This window comes from Silurus aristotelis, assembly GCF_946808225.1.
Source record: "Silurus aristotelis genome assembly, chromosome: 2".
In the NCBI taxonomy this organism is placed as follows: domain Eukaryota; kingdom Metazoa; phylum Chordata; class Actinopteri; order Siluriformes; family Siluridae; genus Silurus; species Silurus aristotelis.
The window spans coordinates 25,434,311-25,454,762 of record NC_139575.1 but is presented as its reverse complement, the minus strand read 5'-3'; the positions used below and the strand labels follow the sequence as shown (position 1 = coordinate 25,454,762).

The following is a 20,452-nucleotide window of genomic DNA, read 5'->3' as shown; positions in this document are numbered from 1 at the left end:
TGTGATGTATCTTTTATTTATGATGACCGATGGCATGAAGCAACTATACACTTTATCACCATTTGAGACTTAGCCAGGATGAATGTTGAGGTTCGCTTAGAAGACATGCTTCCTGAGGGGATTTTTAGTCAGAATTTCATTGAGGAGAACTTCATGGTGCACGAAAGAGGATGTTGAAGGCAGGTATCAGGCATTCGACATAAAATCCTTTTTTTGCCACGTTCGCTTTGACCTTTTCGTTTAAACTACATTCATGCTGTTTCTGTATGTATGTAGTTTAAACGAGAGTAAAAACTCTTTCTTTTCTTGGCTCTTATCTTTCCTCCTTCAATCCCTTCTGCTGCTCACTGAAACAGAGAACACTCCTTAAAAACTAAGCAGAGGTGTGTGATCCTTATCATTTACTTCCTTTGATTCTGCCCTCTATTCAGAAACTGGCACTTGACCATACTACCACTCATTCAGCTATCTATTAAAAAAGTTTTTTTTTTTTTTTTATCCAGACCAGTCTTGTAGTCACAAGATGGCCAAATATTTCAGAAAATACAGAAAAGGAGCATATCATACCAGAGACATTAATCAGGATATGACTGTGTTCATCCTTACATCCAATTCCAGTGGTATTCGGTTTTAGTAACAAAACTACAGCAGCTATTCAGAGAATCGAACGCTTCATCCACATTAATCATGGTAGAATTTGGACCTGCACCTATTCGCCCTCCCAAGCAAATAAATATGTAAATAAATCAATATAAAAGTATTGGGACACCTGACTTTTCCAGCTAAATGTGCTTTCCCCCCAGACTGTTTTTACAAAGTTGGAGGGACACAATTGAATAGGATTTCTTTGGATGTGGTTGCATGAAATTTATCCTTTACCTGAACTAGGTGACCCAAACCAGGCCTTCTTACCTTACATCAGTACCTGGCTTTACTTACACCCTTATGGCCGAATGAAGACGAATCACCACAAGCACACTCCAAAATCTGGTGGAACATCTTCCCAGAAGAATGAATGTTATTATAACAGCAAATGGGGACTAAATGTGGAAGGGGATGTTCTAAAATCACAAATGAATTTTATGGTCAGATGCCCACAAACTTTTGATTATATAGTGCATTTTTAGTCACTTGACCTGCAAAACAAGCAAGATGGTCGATGATTTGGATTGTTGATTTAGCTTTCAAGTGCTTGCTGGTATTTGTAAATGTTGTGAGGAGACAGATCAAGAGCTCATGGGGTGAATACACACACACACACACACACACACACACACACACACACACATACACACACACACACACACACACAAGCCCACACAATGTGGATTTGGACAAAAGTGCTGCTTCTAGTGTATGTGAGTGTGTATAAGTGTGCCGTATTGCTACTATTCCAAAAAAAGACTTGACCAAAACAAGTGAACACACTCACCTTTAATCAGTTCTTTATATACTTCACAAAGATGGGGGAGGAGAGAGGAACTGAGATAAGGCAGTTACTCCAGTGTTCATCCAAGGCGACAGACACATGGTGACCTTTATCAGTCTGAAAAGGATGTAGAGGACTGTTTAACATGATGAGAAGGAAAACATACATACACACACACACACACACACACACACACACACACACACACACACACACACACACACACAGAGACACACACACACACATATGCACACTGCCTTACTCTGTTAATGAGTCAATCTACACAGTGGGGCATCTTCAAGGGTGGAACCATGAGAGTTAAGTGTCAAACTCAATCATACAGAGCCTGAGGGATATGTGTGTGTGTGTGTGTGTGTGTGTGTGAACTGATTTCATCTCGCCTCTTTCCCCTGCCTAATTAGTTCTCTTCTCATTCCCAGGAACATTAAGGCAAGTGAAACATGCTAGTGTCCCTTCTGTTATTTACCTCTCTTTTACCAAGATTGATCAGTTTTCTTTGAAACTTAAGATCAATAATTGAGCTATTTAAAAATGATTTTTTTGGAGAAGCATACATAAAAATAAGTATTTCTACAACAGTAGACAGAGACATTTATCGGCTGCGAGATGAAGAGAACTATGTTGCCCTTTTTGAATGTGTACTCTGTTTAAATGCATAGTGAAAAAGACAGTGAGAGGAAATGGAGAAAGAAAAGATTTGTTGCAAAAAAAATTTGGGGATTTGGAAGGACACAGAAACACCAAAAATGCACCATCAGCCAGCTGATAAAAGAACTAGCATTTATCTCTGTCTTTAAGACAGATACTCTGAGGTGAAAGAAAAAAGACGAAATGTATGTGTGTGTATGTGTGTGTGAGAGAGAGAGAGAGAGAGAGAGATGGTGAATGAAGAATACAACCTTCATCTTCTGTTTTACGTGTGACCTGCGTGTTAAAGTTGTGTGGGGAAATTGGTGGTCTGTGGTGTTGGGTATTTAAACACCAGATTTTGGGTTTATTTGGTGCACTACATTTGAATAGTCTTCGAATCAACCTTGATGTTATTCAATTTCTTCTCTAAATTAACAGTGAATTAATGAGATGATATGAGATGACAGGTGATTATTTGAATATAGTTTAGCAGATTTACTAAACATTTACAGAATATACACTGTATGTACAAAAATATTGGGACTAAATATTGGGGAAATCTAATTTTACCAGCCAAATGTATTTCTTACCCAAACTGTTACCACAAAATTTGGAGACACACAATTGTATAGGATGTCTTTATATATGTGCTACATTTTCCCTTCATTTGAACAAGGTGACCCAAACTTATTACAACATAATAGTGGTTGGAGTGGAAGATCTTGAGTGGCCTGCTATAGAGCTCTGACCTCATCCCTATTTAACACCTTTGGGATGAACGCTCTACACAACCATACTCCAAAATCTTTCCAAGAGACTGGAGGTTACTTTAACAGCAAATGGGACAAAATGTGGAATGGGATGTTCAAAAAGAACACACAAATCGGTGTGGTGTACACAAAACTTTGTCCATTAAGTGTACTTTTTACTTTAAATTGTGTAGTTTTTTCTTTTTTTGCCAATTGTATGTTGATGATGGGGAAAAAATATTTATCTTATATTATTTTACTATAGTTATTCAAACTCCTGGGTCAAAAAGTTGGATAATCCCAAATGGAAAAATTTGGTCAATACAAGAATCATAGGTCAGACAATGAGCAAGAATGAAAAAAAAAAACAGACAGTGTAAGCTAACATGAGAGACTTTCCTTTGATTTCTTAACATATTTTAAGGCTTGTTGCATAAACTTGTTAACAGCTTTAATTAATTAATTAATTAATTTATATATTTATTTATGTATTTATTTTTTACAAAAAGAAGAGCCAGTTTTGTTCCATTCAGTGCAGCTACACTGCAGCTGAACGAGCTAATGGAGTCATTGGCGGTCTCAGGAGTGCATTTGTTTAATATTTGCTCATTTCCTGAATAATGATTTGTTGTTAAGACTTTATAAAGCTTTATATTTGCCATTTTGTGTAGTATAGTAAGTGTAGAATAATAATATAAAACACAAGTGTAGTATAGTAATATATGTGTGTAATAATTATTAGCTCAGAGATTAAGATTTTGACTACTGAGCAAAAGCCACTCCTGTGCCTTGATGCAAGCCCCTAACTGTCAAATCTTTAAAAAACTAAAAGAAAGAAAAGAAAAGAAAAAGGAGAAAGTAATTCTGGGTAAGGGTGTCTTCCAAATGCTGTAAATGTGATGTTATTTATCAATATATACACTGGGATGTAAAAAATGATATTTGGAGATATTTTGTCTACAGAAGATGACTGCATTTAGAAATCAGGCAGCTGAATTATGTTCTCTTTGTAGAAGGCAGTGCGCGAGCTGTGAGACTGATCTCTCCCTGCAGGTACGATGTGCTGAATGTTCCGGATACACAGATCACTCTTTTCATGTTTGCTGGAGCTTAACGGACCAGTGCCAGTACACCAAATCTGGCCGATTCATGATTCATGACTGACAAAGTATTCTTGTCCTTAACCTGCACAACATTTGTATATGTGTATGTGTGGGCTTTGTTGTGGTTTATTGATAATCTATTAAAATATTTTTTTGCCAAATGTAATATATGTATGTTCATGTGTGAGCTTGACAGCAGTGTGGAAGACAAAACAGAGTAGATACATAGACTTTTTTAGTTTTAAAGCCATTTTATGATTGAAGCTTAGATGATTCCTCCTGCTCAATAGATAGACATCAGCTTTTACAAGCCTGTTTGTCTTTAGTGTTTCATTGGCAAGACTTTGTGTTATATATTGTCCTTGTCACCTGATTCTTTCAGTTCTTTCTTTTTTTTCACCTGATGCTTCCGTATCCTTCTCAGTCGTTGGACGTAGCTCTTTTAACATTCTCTCTCGCTTTCTCTCTCTCTCTCTCTCTCTCTCTCTCTCTCTCTCTCTCTCTCTCTCTTTCTCTCTCTCTCTTCAGTCTCTCTCTCAGTTTTATTGAACTGTTCCGCAGGCTGGTTGGATGCGCTGTCTGCTTGGCGGAGTCCACTAATATTCCTTAATGACGCTGCATCTGTCTCTGTCACCAGGCTGCTTTCACGGCCAGATAAACTGAGGCGCTCTCGCCTCAGACGCCACACTAGCAGAAAACAAACAAACAAACAAATAACCAAGTCCCTCTAAACGGAGGCAAAGCAGACAAAACAAACGCACAAGGTCAAATGACACACGGGGTGGCTGCCAGGAACAATCTGTCCGGTAATGAAGTGCTTAGCAATGCATGGTAAATAGCCATCAGCGTGGCAAAATGACAGCGGAACACACGGGCCGTGATTATCACAGCAACAGTAGATAAATGTTGACTGATGGATTAAGACTCTGCAAACAAGACGCTCTGTTCGTCTCAGGGTTTCCATGTAAGCAGTGCTTTTTTTTCTTTCTAGCCGTTCTGAAAGTAAAAAGCAGAACCCGTCTTTGGGCAGTACGCTTTCACACTGACACGTCACCATAAAATATCTTCTGGCAATTCCTTTCTCTATTTGTTTCTCCTTCTCTTTATTTTTATTAAATTTTTTTCCCATTTTTACTTCATTCTCTTCAATATCCTTTCTCTCTCTCTCTCTCTCTCTCTCTCTCTCTCTCTCTCTCTCTCTCTCTCTCTCTCTCTCTCTCACATTCTCTCTCTTTTTTCCTACCCCATCTTGTATGTGTAAGCGAAGAAATAGGGGGGCGTGTACATTTGTGTGAATTTTTTGTTTGTCCCTGAAAGTGCAAGACATCCAGCATATACTTAATTGTGTGCAGTATGGAACTGCCAGCGAGAGCATATTGCCTTGGATCGGCTCTCTTTCATTCACTTTGGATGAGTGAAGGGTGTGTGTGTGTGTGTGTGTATGTGTATGTGTGTGTGTGTGTGTGTGTGTGTGTGTGTGTGTGTGTGTTTACATTTTGTGTTGGTCCTGGACCACAGATCTGTTGGCCCACAACGGACAACAGAACCTTTGCCTCCTGTTACTGTCATCCACTTCCTCCTACACCCTTTACTCTGTAGATCAGCAAAATGTTTCTTTCAGTATACGCGTGTGTGAATGTATGGTTGCGATCAAACTACTTAATCGGGATTTTGTTTATGCTCTGAATTTAGTATGCAAATATGTTCAAATATTTATTTTGCCTGTAATTTTATGGTGGCTCAGATAGAATTAGTATCAGTAGTGGTGTAACACTGTGTATCTTTTTTCAAAAAATAAAAATGATATGACTTATGATAAATTATTGAAGCCCTTAGAGGTCATGCATTATTATTATTATTATTATTATTATTATTATTATTATTATTATTTATAAGAAAGTGTTCTTCATCATCATTATCTAATATTATTTAAATGCTATTCCATACAGTATATATATGCAGTATATATATATATATATATATATATATATATATATATATATATATATATATATATATATATATATATATATATATATTTAATCGATTTAATATATGTACTATATATATTTAATTGATTAAAATATTTAATTACGATTAATCACAGGATTGCCATTGGTTAGCTCGAGATTAATTGCAACTTCATTGCACAAAATGTACCTTGAATTACACAAATCTTTAATCAATCTCTTTTACACTAATTCTCTAATCAACATTGCCACGGACAAAAATGGATGTTTTATGCAAATGTATGTTTATTGTTAGTAAAACCATACTCAACATAGAGCATAAAGACAAAATATTCTGTTTTGTGATAAAAAATTATTTTTGGTAGTTTAAAAAGTTTATGTTTATTAGACGTCATTTCGGTAATACATACAGTGAGGAAAATAAGTATTTGAACAACCTGCTATTTTGCAAGTTCTCCCACTTAGAAATCATGGAGGGGTCTGAAATTGTCATCGTAGGTGCATGTCCACTGTGAGAGACATAATCTAAAAAAAAAAAATCCAGAAATCACAATATATGATTTTTAAACTATTTATTTGTATGATACAGCTGCAAATAAGTATTTGAACACCTGTATATCAGCTAGATTTCTGACCCTCAAAGACCTGTTAGTCTGCCTTTAAAATGTGCACCTCCACTACATTTATTATCCTAAATTAGATGCACCTGTTTGAGGTCATTAGCTGCATAAAGACACCTGTCCACCCCATACAATCAGTAAGAATCCAACTACTAACATGGCCAAGACCAAAGAGCTGTCCAAAGACACTAGAGACAAAATTGTACACCTCCACAAGGCTGGAAAGGGCTACGGGGAAATTGGCAAGCAGCTTGGTGAAAAAAGGTCCACTGTTGGAGCAATCGTTAGAAAATGGAAGAAGCTAAACATGACTGTCAATCGCCCTCGGACTGGGGCTCCATGCAAGATCTCAACTTGTGGGGTCTCAATGATCCTAAGGAAGATGAGAAATCAGCCCAGAACCACACGGGAGGAGCTGGTCAATGACCTGAAAAGAGCTGGGACCACCGTTTCCAAGGTTACTGTTGGTAATACACTAAGACGTCATGGTTTGAAATCATGCATGGCACGGAAGGTTCCCCTGCTTAAACCAGCACATGTCCAGGCAAGTCTTAAGTTTGCCAATGACCATTTGGATGATCCAGAGGATTCATGGGAGAAAGTCATGTGGTCAGATGAGACCAAAATAGAACTTTTGGGTCATAATTCCACTAAATGTGTTTGGAGGAAAAAGAATGATAAGTACCATCCCAAGAACACCATCCCTACTGTGAAGCATGGGGGTGGTAGCATCAGGGCGACTGCACTGTATTAAGGAGAGGATGACCGGGGCCATGTATTGCGAGATTTTGGGGAACAACCTCCTTCCCTCAGTTAGAGCATTGAAGATGGGTCGAGGCTGGGTCTTCCAACATGACAATGACCCGAAGCACACAGCCAGGATAACCAAGGAGTGGCTCTGTAAGAAGCATATCAAGGTTCTGGCGTGGCCTAGCCAGTCTTCAGACCTAAACCCAATAGAGAACCTTTGAAGGGAGCTCAAACTCCGTGTTTCTCAGCAACAGGCCAGAAACCTGACTGATCTAGAGAAGATCTGTGTGGAGGAGTGGGTCAAAATCCCTCCTGCAGTGTGTGCAAACCTGGTGAAAAACTACAGGAAACGTTTGACCTCTGTAATTGCAAACAAAGGCTACCGTACCAAATATTAACATTGACTTTCTCAGGTGTTCAAATACTTATTTGCAGCTGTATCATACAAATAAATAGATAAATAAAAAATCATTAGGATATTTGGAGATAAAAAATTAGATTATGTCTCTCACAGTGGACATGCACCTACGATGACAATTTCAGACCCCTCCATGATTTCTAAGTTGGAGAACTTGATTATAAGGAGTGTTTTCCTCTGCTAGATGAGGTCTGGGGATGAGGCTGAAAAGCTGTTCTAACACATTAACTGAAACTAATAAGCGTGTTTTAGCAGAAAAAGACCCCATATTGTAGCATGTAAACTGAACTTTGAATGTATGTTTCCATGACCTTATGCCACGTCCTCTCATTCCAAGTCATTCGATAAGCCATTTCAATAGGTCAGCACTGCCCATCATATCCTTATCATTATATTCTGAGAAGGAAAATCTATAGCAATAGACCTCTCTGTATACAATATATATATATATATATATATATATATATATATATATATATAGGGCTTTAAAATAAAGGTTAAAAGAATTGGTGCACTGCTAGTCACAGACTTTACTATGATATAAACGGAATGCCCCCGGAAACTTATTTTATCTTAGACTGTATGAATGTTTGCTTATACTGCTTTACTGTATGTGTAAAAAAAAAAAAAAAAAGGTTCCATTGTTAAATTTCAATAGTGGGCAAAAAAGGCATCTATATCTAGTGTGCAGTGTCTTAAATATCACATCAACATGTCATCTAAACTCTTCATTTTATTTACTTTATTATTTTACCCCAGAAAACTGATGCAAATACTTTAAATAATATTAGAATACTTTACATCAAATTGTGTATTATAAAAAAATATGAATGTAGAATCTATTTGGAAATGAATAGGATGTGGAAAATACAATCTAGTTATCTTATATAGACCTAAAGTTGCTTTTGCACATTACTGTGTGCTGAACTAACACCCAGATCCCACACAGCATCAGAGAATATCGGTAAATATAGTCCTTTTTTTTTTTTTTTTTTTTTTAGCTTACTCAGATATTGCCATCGGCTTTTTTTCACCCAGTGCTGACGGATTTGTGGGTAATGGAGTCCCTGGAGTGGTGTGGATAAGTGGGAGTCCCTTGAGGCGGCAGCAGGCTGTTGTGGACTACAGAGGGAATTGCTGAGTCAGACAGGAAAAAAGCTAGGCTCTCACATTTAATCAAATAAAATCACTGACATACCAAGTGCCTGAGCCCTAAATCCATCGTATGTTTTCACCACTGCCCTTCAGTTACCTTTCAAGAAATCCTTGTTTATATATATATATATATAAACAAGGCTATATATAGGCTATTTATAAACAAGGCTATATATATATATATATATATATATATATATATATATATATATATATATATATATATATATATATAGTGCTTGTCTTACTGTTTTCAGTACAGATTGGCATTAACAAAGGATTCCAGGTTAATTCGAATATATATAAGAACAAATAGAGAGCTCTAATGTGCTGCTCAATTCTGTGATTTGGTTGACTGCATACTAATTAGCATTGGTATGGTATGTAGTGTAATATCGGTAGACTATAAACAAAAGTATTGTTACACCTGACTTTTCCAGTCTAAACTGTTACCACAAAGGTGGAGTCACACAATTTTATTGGACGTCTTTGGATACGATAGTATTACATATTCCATACACTTGAACTAGAAGATCCAAACGTGTATGAATGTATGAAGATAAGGTTTACATTGGTTGGAGTAGCCTGCTTTAGAGCTCTGACCTCAATCCTGTTGAACAACATTTGGATTTGTCTGCTTTGGTGTCTATTAAATATTTCTCTTAACCCTTATTTGCATCTGTTTAGCATCTGTCATGTAAAGATTGTTAAACAGATGCAAATGCTGGTTAAGAGAGAGATATAATAGAGACCAAGGCAGACAAATGCAAAATAGTCCTCCAAAACTTGCTCAAAAGTGTTTAGATGATTCCCAATTAGACTAGAATAGAGCAAACAAGATCAAAACCAGGGACAGAAACAGTTTTTTATATTATTATGGTATTAAGAATTAGCAATAGTCAAAGAACAAGAGTTATAATGAATGTGTTACTTTGCTTTATTTTCCTGAATGAAGGTCCTTTAAATAGTGTGTGTGTGTGTGTGTGTGTGTGTGTGTGTGTGTGTGTGTGTGTGTGTGTGTGTGTGTGTGTGTGTGTGTGTGTGTGGGTGGGTGGGTGGATGGGTGTGTGCATTGTAACCACATGTAATCTGGCAAACCTTGACTTAATCAGTAAAAGGAAGAATGAAATTAAAAAAAAGTGAGTGTTTGTTTGCGGATGTGTATGTGTGTTCTGGGTTTTTGAGTCCAGGGTGGCCATTTTTGAAGGCTGCCTTGTCTGGTGGGAATTTAAGTTTAAGTCTGGCAGTGATCTGGCACCAATCCTAAACCATCATAATGGATACTAGGTGATTAATGAAGGTTAGCAGGTTAGCAGGTTGCTTGTAAAGGGGTTAACAGGTTACGCAATGTAACACTCTCAAAACAAATAAAACGGATGAAATCTTGTTTTGTCAAAAAGGAGTTGTTTATTTATTCTCAATGTTGAAATTGCTTGGCCAGCTAACAAATGGAAATCTGCTTGTGACATGCGCTCAGCAATTGATTTGTCCATGACTGTGTTTATAGTAATGTTATCATCCATTCAGCTTACTTGCTGCATGTTTAAATTGATATTGGGTGTCCTTTTTGCAGATTTACAACGAGAAGAAGAGTCAGTTTGAGGTGAAGAGGAACTCCCCCAAGGACCTGGTGGACAGAGTGGCTAAAGACATCGCCAAGCTGCTCACCGGCAAACGCAAAGCGCTCGAGGTGAGAAGCTAACAGCTGGGCTGTTCTGCGCATCATCAATGCTAGAGAGAACATTTTCGTTTCTGATGCTTTGTGGTTGCTTAAGCTGTATTATCACCGAATCAAAGTAAATCGTCCATTCTTGCTGAGCTGGCTGGTGAATATATTTCAGACAAAGGTGCAATATATTCTATTTTCCTCATAATCTAATCCTTACTTCCCTGCATGAGCTCCAACTCTGGGTTCTTGATAGTTAATCTCCTCCTAAGGAGCAGATCGAGGAAAATGTGATTAAAAAAATACAAATAAAAATATGTATCTAAAATAGTGTAGGGACATAATGTTATTCCATTCATACAGTAGCTACAGTACATTGACCTCTTAGTAATCCCACAGTCCTGCACCTGCTATGCTGAGCCAGAGTATACCCATTGTCCAATGATAATCCTCATCATAACATTAAAAAGATTCTGGAGATTGATCCTCTGTCTCTTCCAATAAGACAAAATTGGATTTCTAAAAGCATATTATCAATGCCCACGGTGTTGTATTAGCCTGCTTAACTAAGCAGGTAATGAGCTTGCTTTGCTCCAGAGTGCTCTCTTTAAAACATCTGCAGGAAATTTCCGTAGCCACCTCAACATGACGCTGTATTACCGAATTAGTGCAACTGGTGACGGCATAGAGTTTGTCTATGCACGAAAATATGGGTATTGTATTACATTATTTAATGTTCATATTATTTACGGTAGATAGAAAGATTTTTTCTTTATACATAGGTGAGTTATTTGCAGTTGCAATTTTAAAGGTATTGCACATGCTTGTGTGTTCTATCATCTCAGTTATGTGTAACAACATTGCTGTCTGTACGTGTAAAATGTGCATGTGCCAGGTAACACATAACAGCTGAATAGGTCAATAGCTATGACCATTGGCTAATGGTAGTTGCTTGAGGATTTTATTTTATTTTATCAGTGTTCAACAAAACATACTTAAAAAAAAAAAGTTAGTGTTTAGTGACCTCCATAGCAGAAAAACCCCACAGATTGTGGGTCATAGGGGGCAAGCAAACAGATGGGCGACACTCCGGCAAATTACATCTAAAATCCAGCAACAAGGCACCAATTATCAGACTCGACCGAGTTAGCTGGAGTGCGTGTCGCTTGCAGAGAACAAGAAATTGCGTCTGTGTCTAAAACAGAAAGCAGCTATTTCATGAGTCATAAGGCAATAGTGTCTGGAGGTAAGGACACTGAGACAGGCTTTAAAGGCAGGATACTGTGTCAGAACGTTGCCAGGATACCGACATTCGCTAACGTTTGCTAACCTTAAAAGGCTGTGTGGAGTAAGGTATTGGGAGGCGAAAGAATGAACGTTCTGTGACTACCACATCATTTTGTTTAGATATAAATTCAAGGATCCATGCAAAGTGCCTCCCAATCTCATACAGGTTGGTGATAGAGTCTGAGAGTTTGTGACATCATCAATGAACACAGGACCATGAAGATTATACTGTTGACTAAAATATCCACTTTCCTTATTCATAAGGCTGAGGGAACTGTACAAAACACTGCAGATTCTTTAAATGACAATGTTTTCTGCCATACTTTCTAGTCACTTATATCCACTAAATTAAAGCACAATAACCTGGGCAAACTTTAGCATTTCATGGCTAGAGTTAATGTGATACCTGACCATGCACAGCACATTTTCATAGCTTCAGTGAACTGCACGCTAATTAGCTAATGTTTAGCTACCGATCGTTAATCTGAGTGTATTATTGTCTCGGAAAATGTTTATTGACAGGCTCACTGGTGTCCATATGTGGTGTGAGTGCACCTGCACAAATATGTGACGAACGCTGATGGTGACTCAGTGTTGTTCTGTAGCCGAATTTAAATTGAACCACTGATTTGAAAGCATATGTTATAACATATGTGTTGGATCCGGAATCCAGACATGCAGACTTATATAAGTTCTACAAATGTAAAAATGTTATTTAATTATATATATATATATATATATATATATATATATATATATATATATATATATATATATATATATATATATACATATACATTAAGGAAAACAAGTATTTGAACACCCTGCTATTTTGCAAGTTCTCCCACTTAGAAATCATGGAGGGGTCTGAAATTGTCATCGTAGGTGCATGTCCACTGTGAGAGACATAATCTAAATAAATTCCAGAAATCACAATGTATGATTTTTTTAACTATTTATTTGTATGATACAGCTGCAAATAAGTATTTGAACACCTGAGAAGGTCAATGTTAATATTTGGTACAGTAGCCATTGTTTGCAATAACAGAGGTCAAACGTTTCCTGTAGTTTTTCACCAGGTTTGCACACACTGCAGGAGGGATTTTGGCCCACTCCTCCACACAGATCTTCTCTAGATCAGTCAGGTTTCTGGCCTGTTGCTGAGAAACAGGGGAGTTTGAGCTCCATCCAAAGATTCTCTATTGGGTTTAGGTCTGGAGACTGGCTAGGCCATGCCAGAACCTTGATATGCTTCTTACAGAGCCACTCCTTGGTTATCCTGGCTGTGTGCTTCGGGTCATTGTCATGTTGGAAGACCCAGCCTCGACCCATCTTCAGTGCTCTAACTGAGGGAAGGAGGTTGTTCCCCAAAATCTCGCAATACATGGCCCCGGTCATCCTCTCCTTAATACAGTGCAGTCGCCCTGTCCCATGTGCAAAAAAACACCCCCAAAGCATGATGCTACCACCCTCATGCTTCACAGTAGGGATGGTGTTCTTGGGATGGTACTCATCATTCTTCTTCCTCCAAACACTTTTAGTGGAATTATGACCCAAAAGTTCTATTTTGGTCTCATCTGACCACATGACTTTCTCCCATGACTCCTCTGGATCATCCAAATGGTCATTGGCAAACTTAAGACTTGCCTGGACATGTGCTGGTTTAAGCAGGGGAACCTTCCGTGCCATGCATGATTTCAAACCATGACGTCTTAGTGTATTACAAACAGTAACCTTGGAAATGGTGGTCCCAGCTCTTTTCAGGTCATTGACCAGCTCCTCCCGTGTAGTTCTGGGCTGATTTCACACCTTCCTTAGGATCATTGAGACCCCACGAGGTGAGATCTTGCATGGAGCCCCAGTCCGAGGAAGATTGACAGTCATGTTTAGCTTCTTCCATTTTCTAATGATTGCTCCAACAGTGGACCTTTTTTCACCAAGCTGTTAGGCAATTTCCCCGTAGCCCTTTCCAGCCTTGTGGAGGTGTACAATTTTGTCTCTAGTGTCTTTGGACAGCTCTTTGGTCTTGGCCATGTTAGTAGTTGGATTCTTACTGATTGTATGGGGTGGACAGGTGTCTTTATGCAGCTAACGACCTCAAACAGGTGCATCTAATTTAGGATAATAAATGTAGTGGAGGTGGACATTTTTAAGGCAAATTAACAGGTCTTTGAGGGTCAGAATTCTAGCTGATAGACAGGTGTTCAAATACTTATTTGCAGCTGTATCATACAAATAAATAGTTTAAAAAAATCTAGGGTCTCGCTAAATAACACTGACAGAGCTTAGATGTGTGCTTTCGGTCATTGTAGTATGTAGTACTTGTGAAATTGGTTCCAATTAGCAGTCCAGATTGAATTGCATGGTGTTGAAGGATGGAATTGTAGCCATGTTGGTTCAGTATTCCTTACACCAAAAATAAGTCCAACCTTCCCTGCTCCAAAACAATGATAAATCATTAAGCTTCTACCCCCATGTCTTCTTACATACATCAGCTAAACAATGTCACATTTTATACTCAATCTGTCCACATAACTTTCTTCTTATCCTTCACTGTTCAATTCTTGTGTGTTTTTGAGTTATACCTAATTTGTTGCATTTAAGCAAAACGCATGTGTCTCTATAAAGAATAAAAGACTAGGTGTTTCAAAACTTTTGATAGACACTGTAATATAAAATAAAATATATCGTATAATATAGTAACATTCTAACTAGTAGTAAGAAAGCAAAGAAGAAATTTCTAATACAAAGTCTCTACCCAATGGAACTGTCAATCCAACTAAGAGTATAGGACTGTTAACACCCACCCCCTGAGTATACGCTTTATATGATGACATGTTAAACCTTTATCCAATGATTTTTTTGCCTTCAGTTTCAGTGTTTTTCTTCCTTAACATATATATATTTTTATATAAGCACTTAAGGTATGTTCAGTTCTTTGGGCACAAATTTGATTCCACAGCGTGATATTGATCATGCAAACTGTGTTGTACAGAAGGTCCTTGGGCTTTTTATTTTCCTAAATTTGAAGCATGTGTTTAGACACAGTCCATGTTCAAGATCACACACACAGTAAAAAAGGAAAACGTACCTAGTACTAGCATTTTTGGTAGATTTTATGAACTAGACTTTGGTTAACAGTGCATTACTCCGGGTGTCGTTTTGTTTGAAGATACGAAAACGGAAGGATGCAATTGTTATACTTCCATACAAAGGTTAACAAAGAAAGTTCAGGTTTCTTTTCTCTGAGTTGTCCAAATCCCTGAACACTTCAGTACATTAAACAAAGGATAAAATAATGTTACTGTGATTTCAGAACATTCACACAGGGTTTGGCACAATTTGGGATTCTGTTAAACTACTATCTGTGGGAAATAACGATTTTGCTTTCACCTGAGGTTAATCTTTGGAGTCTACCAACCGGATGTGAGTCCGTGTTAAATCACACAGTTCAGGACGTTCAAACCAGTAGGGAAGACAATATATATAATAACACTAGCTTAGGTGTCTAGAGCACCAGCAGTGATATGTGTTAAACATCAAACTGTCTGGGATTAGGAGGGTTTCAGACAATTCTGGACAAGACATGTGCATCGAGGTCAGCGCTGTGCTAACGGCGAGAAGTAACCATGACCTGAGCGATGCCACGAGAGAGAAGGAGACAGCGGTGAACCGAGAACATCGTCAACGGGAGAGAAAACGATGCTTTAGGCAAATGGGAAAATGTGAGGTAATGAAGTTCTGAAATTCATTGATTTTAAAATGAGCAGCAGGAGGGAAATGAGAATGAGAGAGTTGGAGAGAGAGGGATGGTGGAATGAGGGAGAGAGGAAGTGCATAAAGGAGCACTGAGTGGGTAGCAATGACAGCAGGTGATGAGGAGAGATGGGGTGAGCTATTCCCTGTGTGTTTTATTAAAAAAGTACATGAACTGTTAATACTGACTCCTTTACGTCAAGCAAATGTGCTCCAGAAATAAAAAAAAAAATGAGGAAATCAACTCAAACAGAGGCTGTATAGAATCTATGAGAACCACAGTAATCTGTGATGCAAGGAACCGTCTTGTTTGGAATTGGCTATTTAAATATAGACACGGAGCCGGGAAAAGGGTTATTAGGATTATTTTAGTTGTAGAGGACAATGTGTTAAAGTGAAAGCCAGAAACCAATTTTTTTTCCTCTTTATAATCATTCTGCATTTTAATATTGTCATGTGTAAAAAATAATATACAATATTATAAATTGTACTAAATATGTATAAAAATATACGAATACAAATAGCATTTAAAATATCCAGGCAAAGAAACAATTTGAGAGGACCTTCAACCTTAGCAAATGCAAGTCATTGTCTTGTGGGCTTGTAGCAACTGTTAGTCTTCTCAGATTAGCATGGCTTGGCCTTTTTTTTTTGGTTAGTACTAGCTGTATTTAGCTTCTTAAGCTATCTTACAAAAATAAATTAATACATTAGTTCATGTAAAAAGTGTTTGTCTTTATTTACAGTGGTTATAAAAAAAAAATCTACAGGCCCTTATTTAAAGACAAATATTAACATAAATATCAGGCTAACAGTACAGTAGGTAAGAGGTGAATTGAAGAATGGCTGGACCTCCTGCTTTTAAAACCTTCAAAAGACTAGTGGGAGAAATCATTCCAAGCAGGATTGAAAGTGATTCACTAATTCTTATAGAATAGAATTAATAATACTAATACTCGGTAATCAGTAACATAGTTAATGTAATTCCTTAGTGTACTTAATAGTTTTTTCATGTATCTGTACTTTACTCAAGTCTTTCCGTTTGGGGAGACTTTTACTTCACTACATTTCAAAGTCAAATATTTTACACAACCAGATTTTGCAAAATCAGTCGTTCCTTTTTATTTGAGCGGATAAAAACTTAACTGATTAAACACGCAGCAAGTCACCAATCAGGGTTGAGCACACGTTTCTGTTTCTGTTTTAAACTTATTTTGATTGGCGCTTGTTATTGGCGAATTTAGGAGACATGGGCAACCGCCCAGGGAGGCAGCATGGGGGGGAAAAAAATAAAAAATAAAATAAAAAATTTATTTATATACTACTCATTTACATGGTCACGTCCATTATTATATCATGTCATGGTGAATGAACCTGGTCGGGACTCTGAGTGTGCACCCACCGGCCGGAGAGTTCCCTCACTCAAACATTTAGAAGAGATGGTGTTTGGGTGATGTCACGTCAATAAGTATAGCTGAATCCAAATTACATTTATGGATGACAAAAAATCTTTAAGCCCTCAGGAGCCCAATTCAGAAAAAAAGAGAAAAGAGGAAGCTAAAGGTGTATATGCAGCTCTATCACTCGTCTCGTTTTGAGGCTAGTATATGATAATACATTTAATAAAATAAGCTGATAACTGTATATCACTTAGGTTTACACACAGAGCAACAATATTTCTTTTAGCTGAATAACATTATAATTTATAGTATGTAGTTTATCATAATGTGTGTAGCAAAAAAACAATTACAGCATCACTAGTCGAGCTGGATTATAGTTAAACTGGCACTTATTAATTGAGGTGATGTCATAAAGATTTTCTGTGATTGTACTGAAAAGGTGCTGAACTGGGTTCAGTGAGGGGAATCTCCAGTGCAGCTTAAATTCATTTAAAAGACATATATTATAAGAATAAAGATTAAATAGACTATATAGAATTTAGATGTTGCATGTATCCTATGGTTATAATTAGCCACAGAGTTATGTGGTTCTTGGTTCGAGAGTTTGATAAATTGTGCAATAAATGTATTTAGGGGGATATTTTCACATGAAATGGAGCTCTCAGAAATGTTTTGTTGACTGCTCTGAGAATACGTAATACTCATCAATGGGGGAGACGTTGGGTCTTGGCGTGGTTTACTCAGGGCATCATTCATGCGAGAACCGCCATTGTCGGTTGGTGGTATTTACTTAACACAAACATACAGTTCAGTGTGAGTTCAAAATCAAGCAGAACATTTTAAGAGGAATGAATAGACCTGTGGCCTTATTTGTGCAATATTCTCAAGTCATTGAAAAGAAGGTTTTGGGCTCATGATAATCTGAATAGATATTAATCAGTGTTTAACTTATTAATATCATTCTATGAATAGATTGTTGCACTAAGAGAAACATTACAGTCTTTTCACGTAAGTTGAGTTGATTAAGCAAAGAGTCCTGTGATAAAATATGATAATGTAGAACATTACAGCCTTAATAAATTATAGTACTTGGATACATAAGTACATTTAAAGACAAATACTTTTGTACTTTTACTCAAGTAAAAGTTTAAAGCACTTTTACTGTTACTGGAGTTATATTCTACTTTTACTTAAGTACAGTACATGCTTTATGTACTTTATCCACCACTGGTTAAAACAGTTATCTGGTATTTGTTTGCTACTACACATGATCACATTACACCATCCTACTGGAGTGTTATGAAATGTCTTATACTGAACCTGAAGAGGTCTGATGTCTGACTGTGTGTGTGTGTGTGTGTGTGTGTGTGTGTGTGTGTTTCTGTGTGTTTCTGTGTGTGTGTGTGTGTGTGCAAGTTTGTAAATATTTGTGTGAGCCAAATGTCGTATTAATAACAGCAAGCTTTGACCTTAATTATCAGTCTTAATAATTATGTCAGTAGAAGGTCCTGGTGAATGAGTGTGATGGAAATTGTGTGTGAGTGTGATTAAATATGACTGGCCCATCTTTCTGGTTATAGTTCTGGCTAGGTAAATGGCACTGGATGCTTAGTTTCTAAAGCCAAAGACATTATACATGAAAAAGTAGATCATTTATTTTGGTAAGTTATTTTGTCTCCTCCTGTCACTCTCTCTCTTTCCTAGTTTGCTTTCTTCTACGCTCTCTGTCACCATTAAAACCGGTCTGACACACAGACTCTAAGTTGTCGATGTACCCTGGAATGTACGTGACACACCTACAGCACTCGAAGATAACGATAAGATCATCATATAGTCATGTACAAAAACATAATCACACACAACAGACAAAGCTAAAATGGCTTTGCAATAGTCTGAGGGTCCAGCTTAGGAGAAATACAACTGTTGTTAGTAAAAGGGAGCTGCAACTTTGATTAATTGTGTGTTTATTTCCAGGGCAGGTAAGTGTGTCTGGCTAAATGTAGCCATACTGGAGAGCAGGGGAATTGTCCAATTAAACCAGGGCAGTAAGGCAGGGGAGAACTCGGTCGGGACCTGGGCAGCCACAAAATCACAGACTATAAAAAATAAAGGAGGAAAGTGTGTGTGTCTTTACTTGTGAATACGATATTATATTAAGATCTTTATTAGGACATCTTTAAGATGTCCTAATCTGTAAGAAATTGCATTTATCAGTGTTAAATTATAGTAGATCAGTATACTGCACCTAACAACCTACATGCTGGCCAAACAGTATCAAAGGATACATATCGTCATATTTTTATGTCATATTTAAATAGTTGGACACTTATAGATTATTATTATTATTATTTTTTGCATATGTATGAGTTAAAGTGTTTTTTAATATTTGAAATTTTACAACTGACTCATGTACAAGTGATAATGTGTTGAATTGAACTTTGTAGACACGCTGCTGTACATGGCTTTCTTTCAAAAAAAAAAAAGAAGAAAGAAAATCATCTGCAAGGAACAAATAATTTTGCAAAATTGCAAATGTGTAGATGTAAATTGCAAATGTATAGATGTAAAGCCTCTTAGTTAGAAATGTGCATGTATGTATGACGTAAATCTTGAATTACAGCACCTCCCAAAGAGTATGACTTAGGGTTATTACTGGACAGTGATTGCATTTCAATATGGCACGTTCACGACATGCTGAGGGGAGCGGAAAAAAAGCAGCACACTTTGGAATGAAAAATACAAGACATTGCTAAATGCTGCAGTTTGTTAGGTTTACACTTAAATAGTATGTGGAATTCAATAAAGCCTTTCATAAAAGCGTTTTAGTATGTGTATTGTGTTTCATGTTGGGAAATGCATTACAAAAATACAAATATTCAATAATAATCATATTGTAGAAACCAGGGTTTCTAAAGACATTTATTTCTTTTTGTATGTCATCTGTTTTATTCGGTGAGAACTGAAATTAGAACACATAAAAAGGGGGTCATAAAGCAAAAAACACAGAAACTAAACTAAATACACCCACACTTGTAAGCATAGTAGGAGATTCGAGGACTGTTTTATTTCCTAACGAGTCTCTTGCATGCAATGTAAAGTTAAATGCATAGCTGGAGGCTAAAGATGACATCACAGCTGTCACTGCTGACTGTTTATTTCTCCCATACTTCCTAGTCCAATTTGCTAAACACACAACCATAAAGAGCACTTAGAGCAAATAAGGGATGCATGAAACACACAGTAGATTAGCATGTTTTCTCACACGGCCCCTTTAATGGAGTGAGGTTTTGTCCGTCTTTATCATTCCACCTTTAGCTCTCGCCTTCACTTCTCCCTCAACCTCCGAGAAACCTGTTCATCGCACATTCCGTCGGCGAGATAAGCGAGTTCATTTCCAAGCAAATAAACATAGCGGAGCGTCATAATTGAAACGATCACAATGGCTATCATCACCCAACGCTAAAAGGGTCATAAACAGTCAAGCACTGCTTAATTTTC

The 20,452-nt window shown here is 37.2% G+C and overlaps 1 protein-coding gene across 2 annotated transcripts in view; it reads left to right on the top strand.

Moving 5' to 3' along the window:
* The window catches only part of cacna2d2a (calcium channel, voltage-dependent, alpha 2/delta subunit 2a), a 224,953-nt gene that overhangs the window by 55,751 nt on the left and 148,750 nt on the right, over positions 1-20,452 (top strand). For both annotated transcript variants that reach the window (XM_083529148.1, XM_083529147.1), the window contains exon 3: positions 10,419-10,535. In XM_083529148.1, coding sequence (XP_083385274.1) covers positions 10,419-10,535 — 117 coding nt within the window. The remainder of the gene's footprint in view (positions 1-10,418; positions 10,536-20,452) is intronic.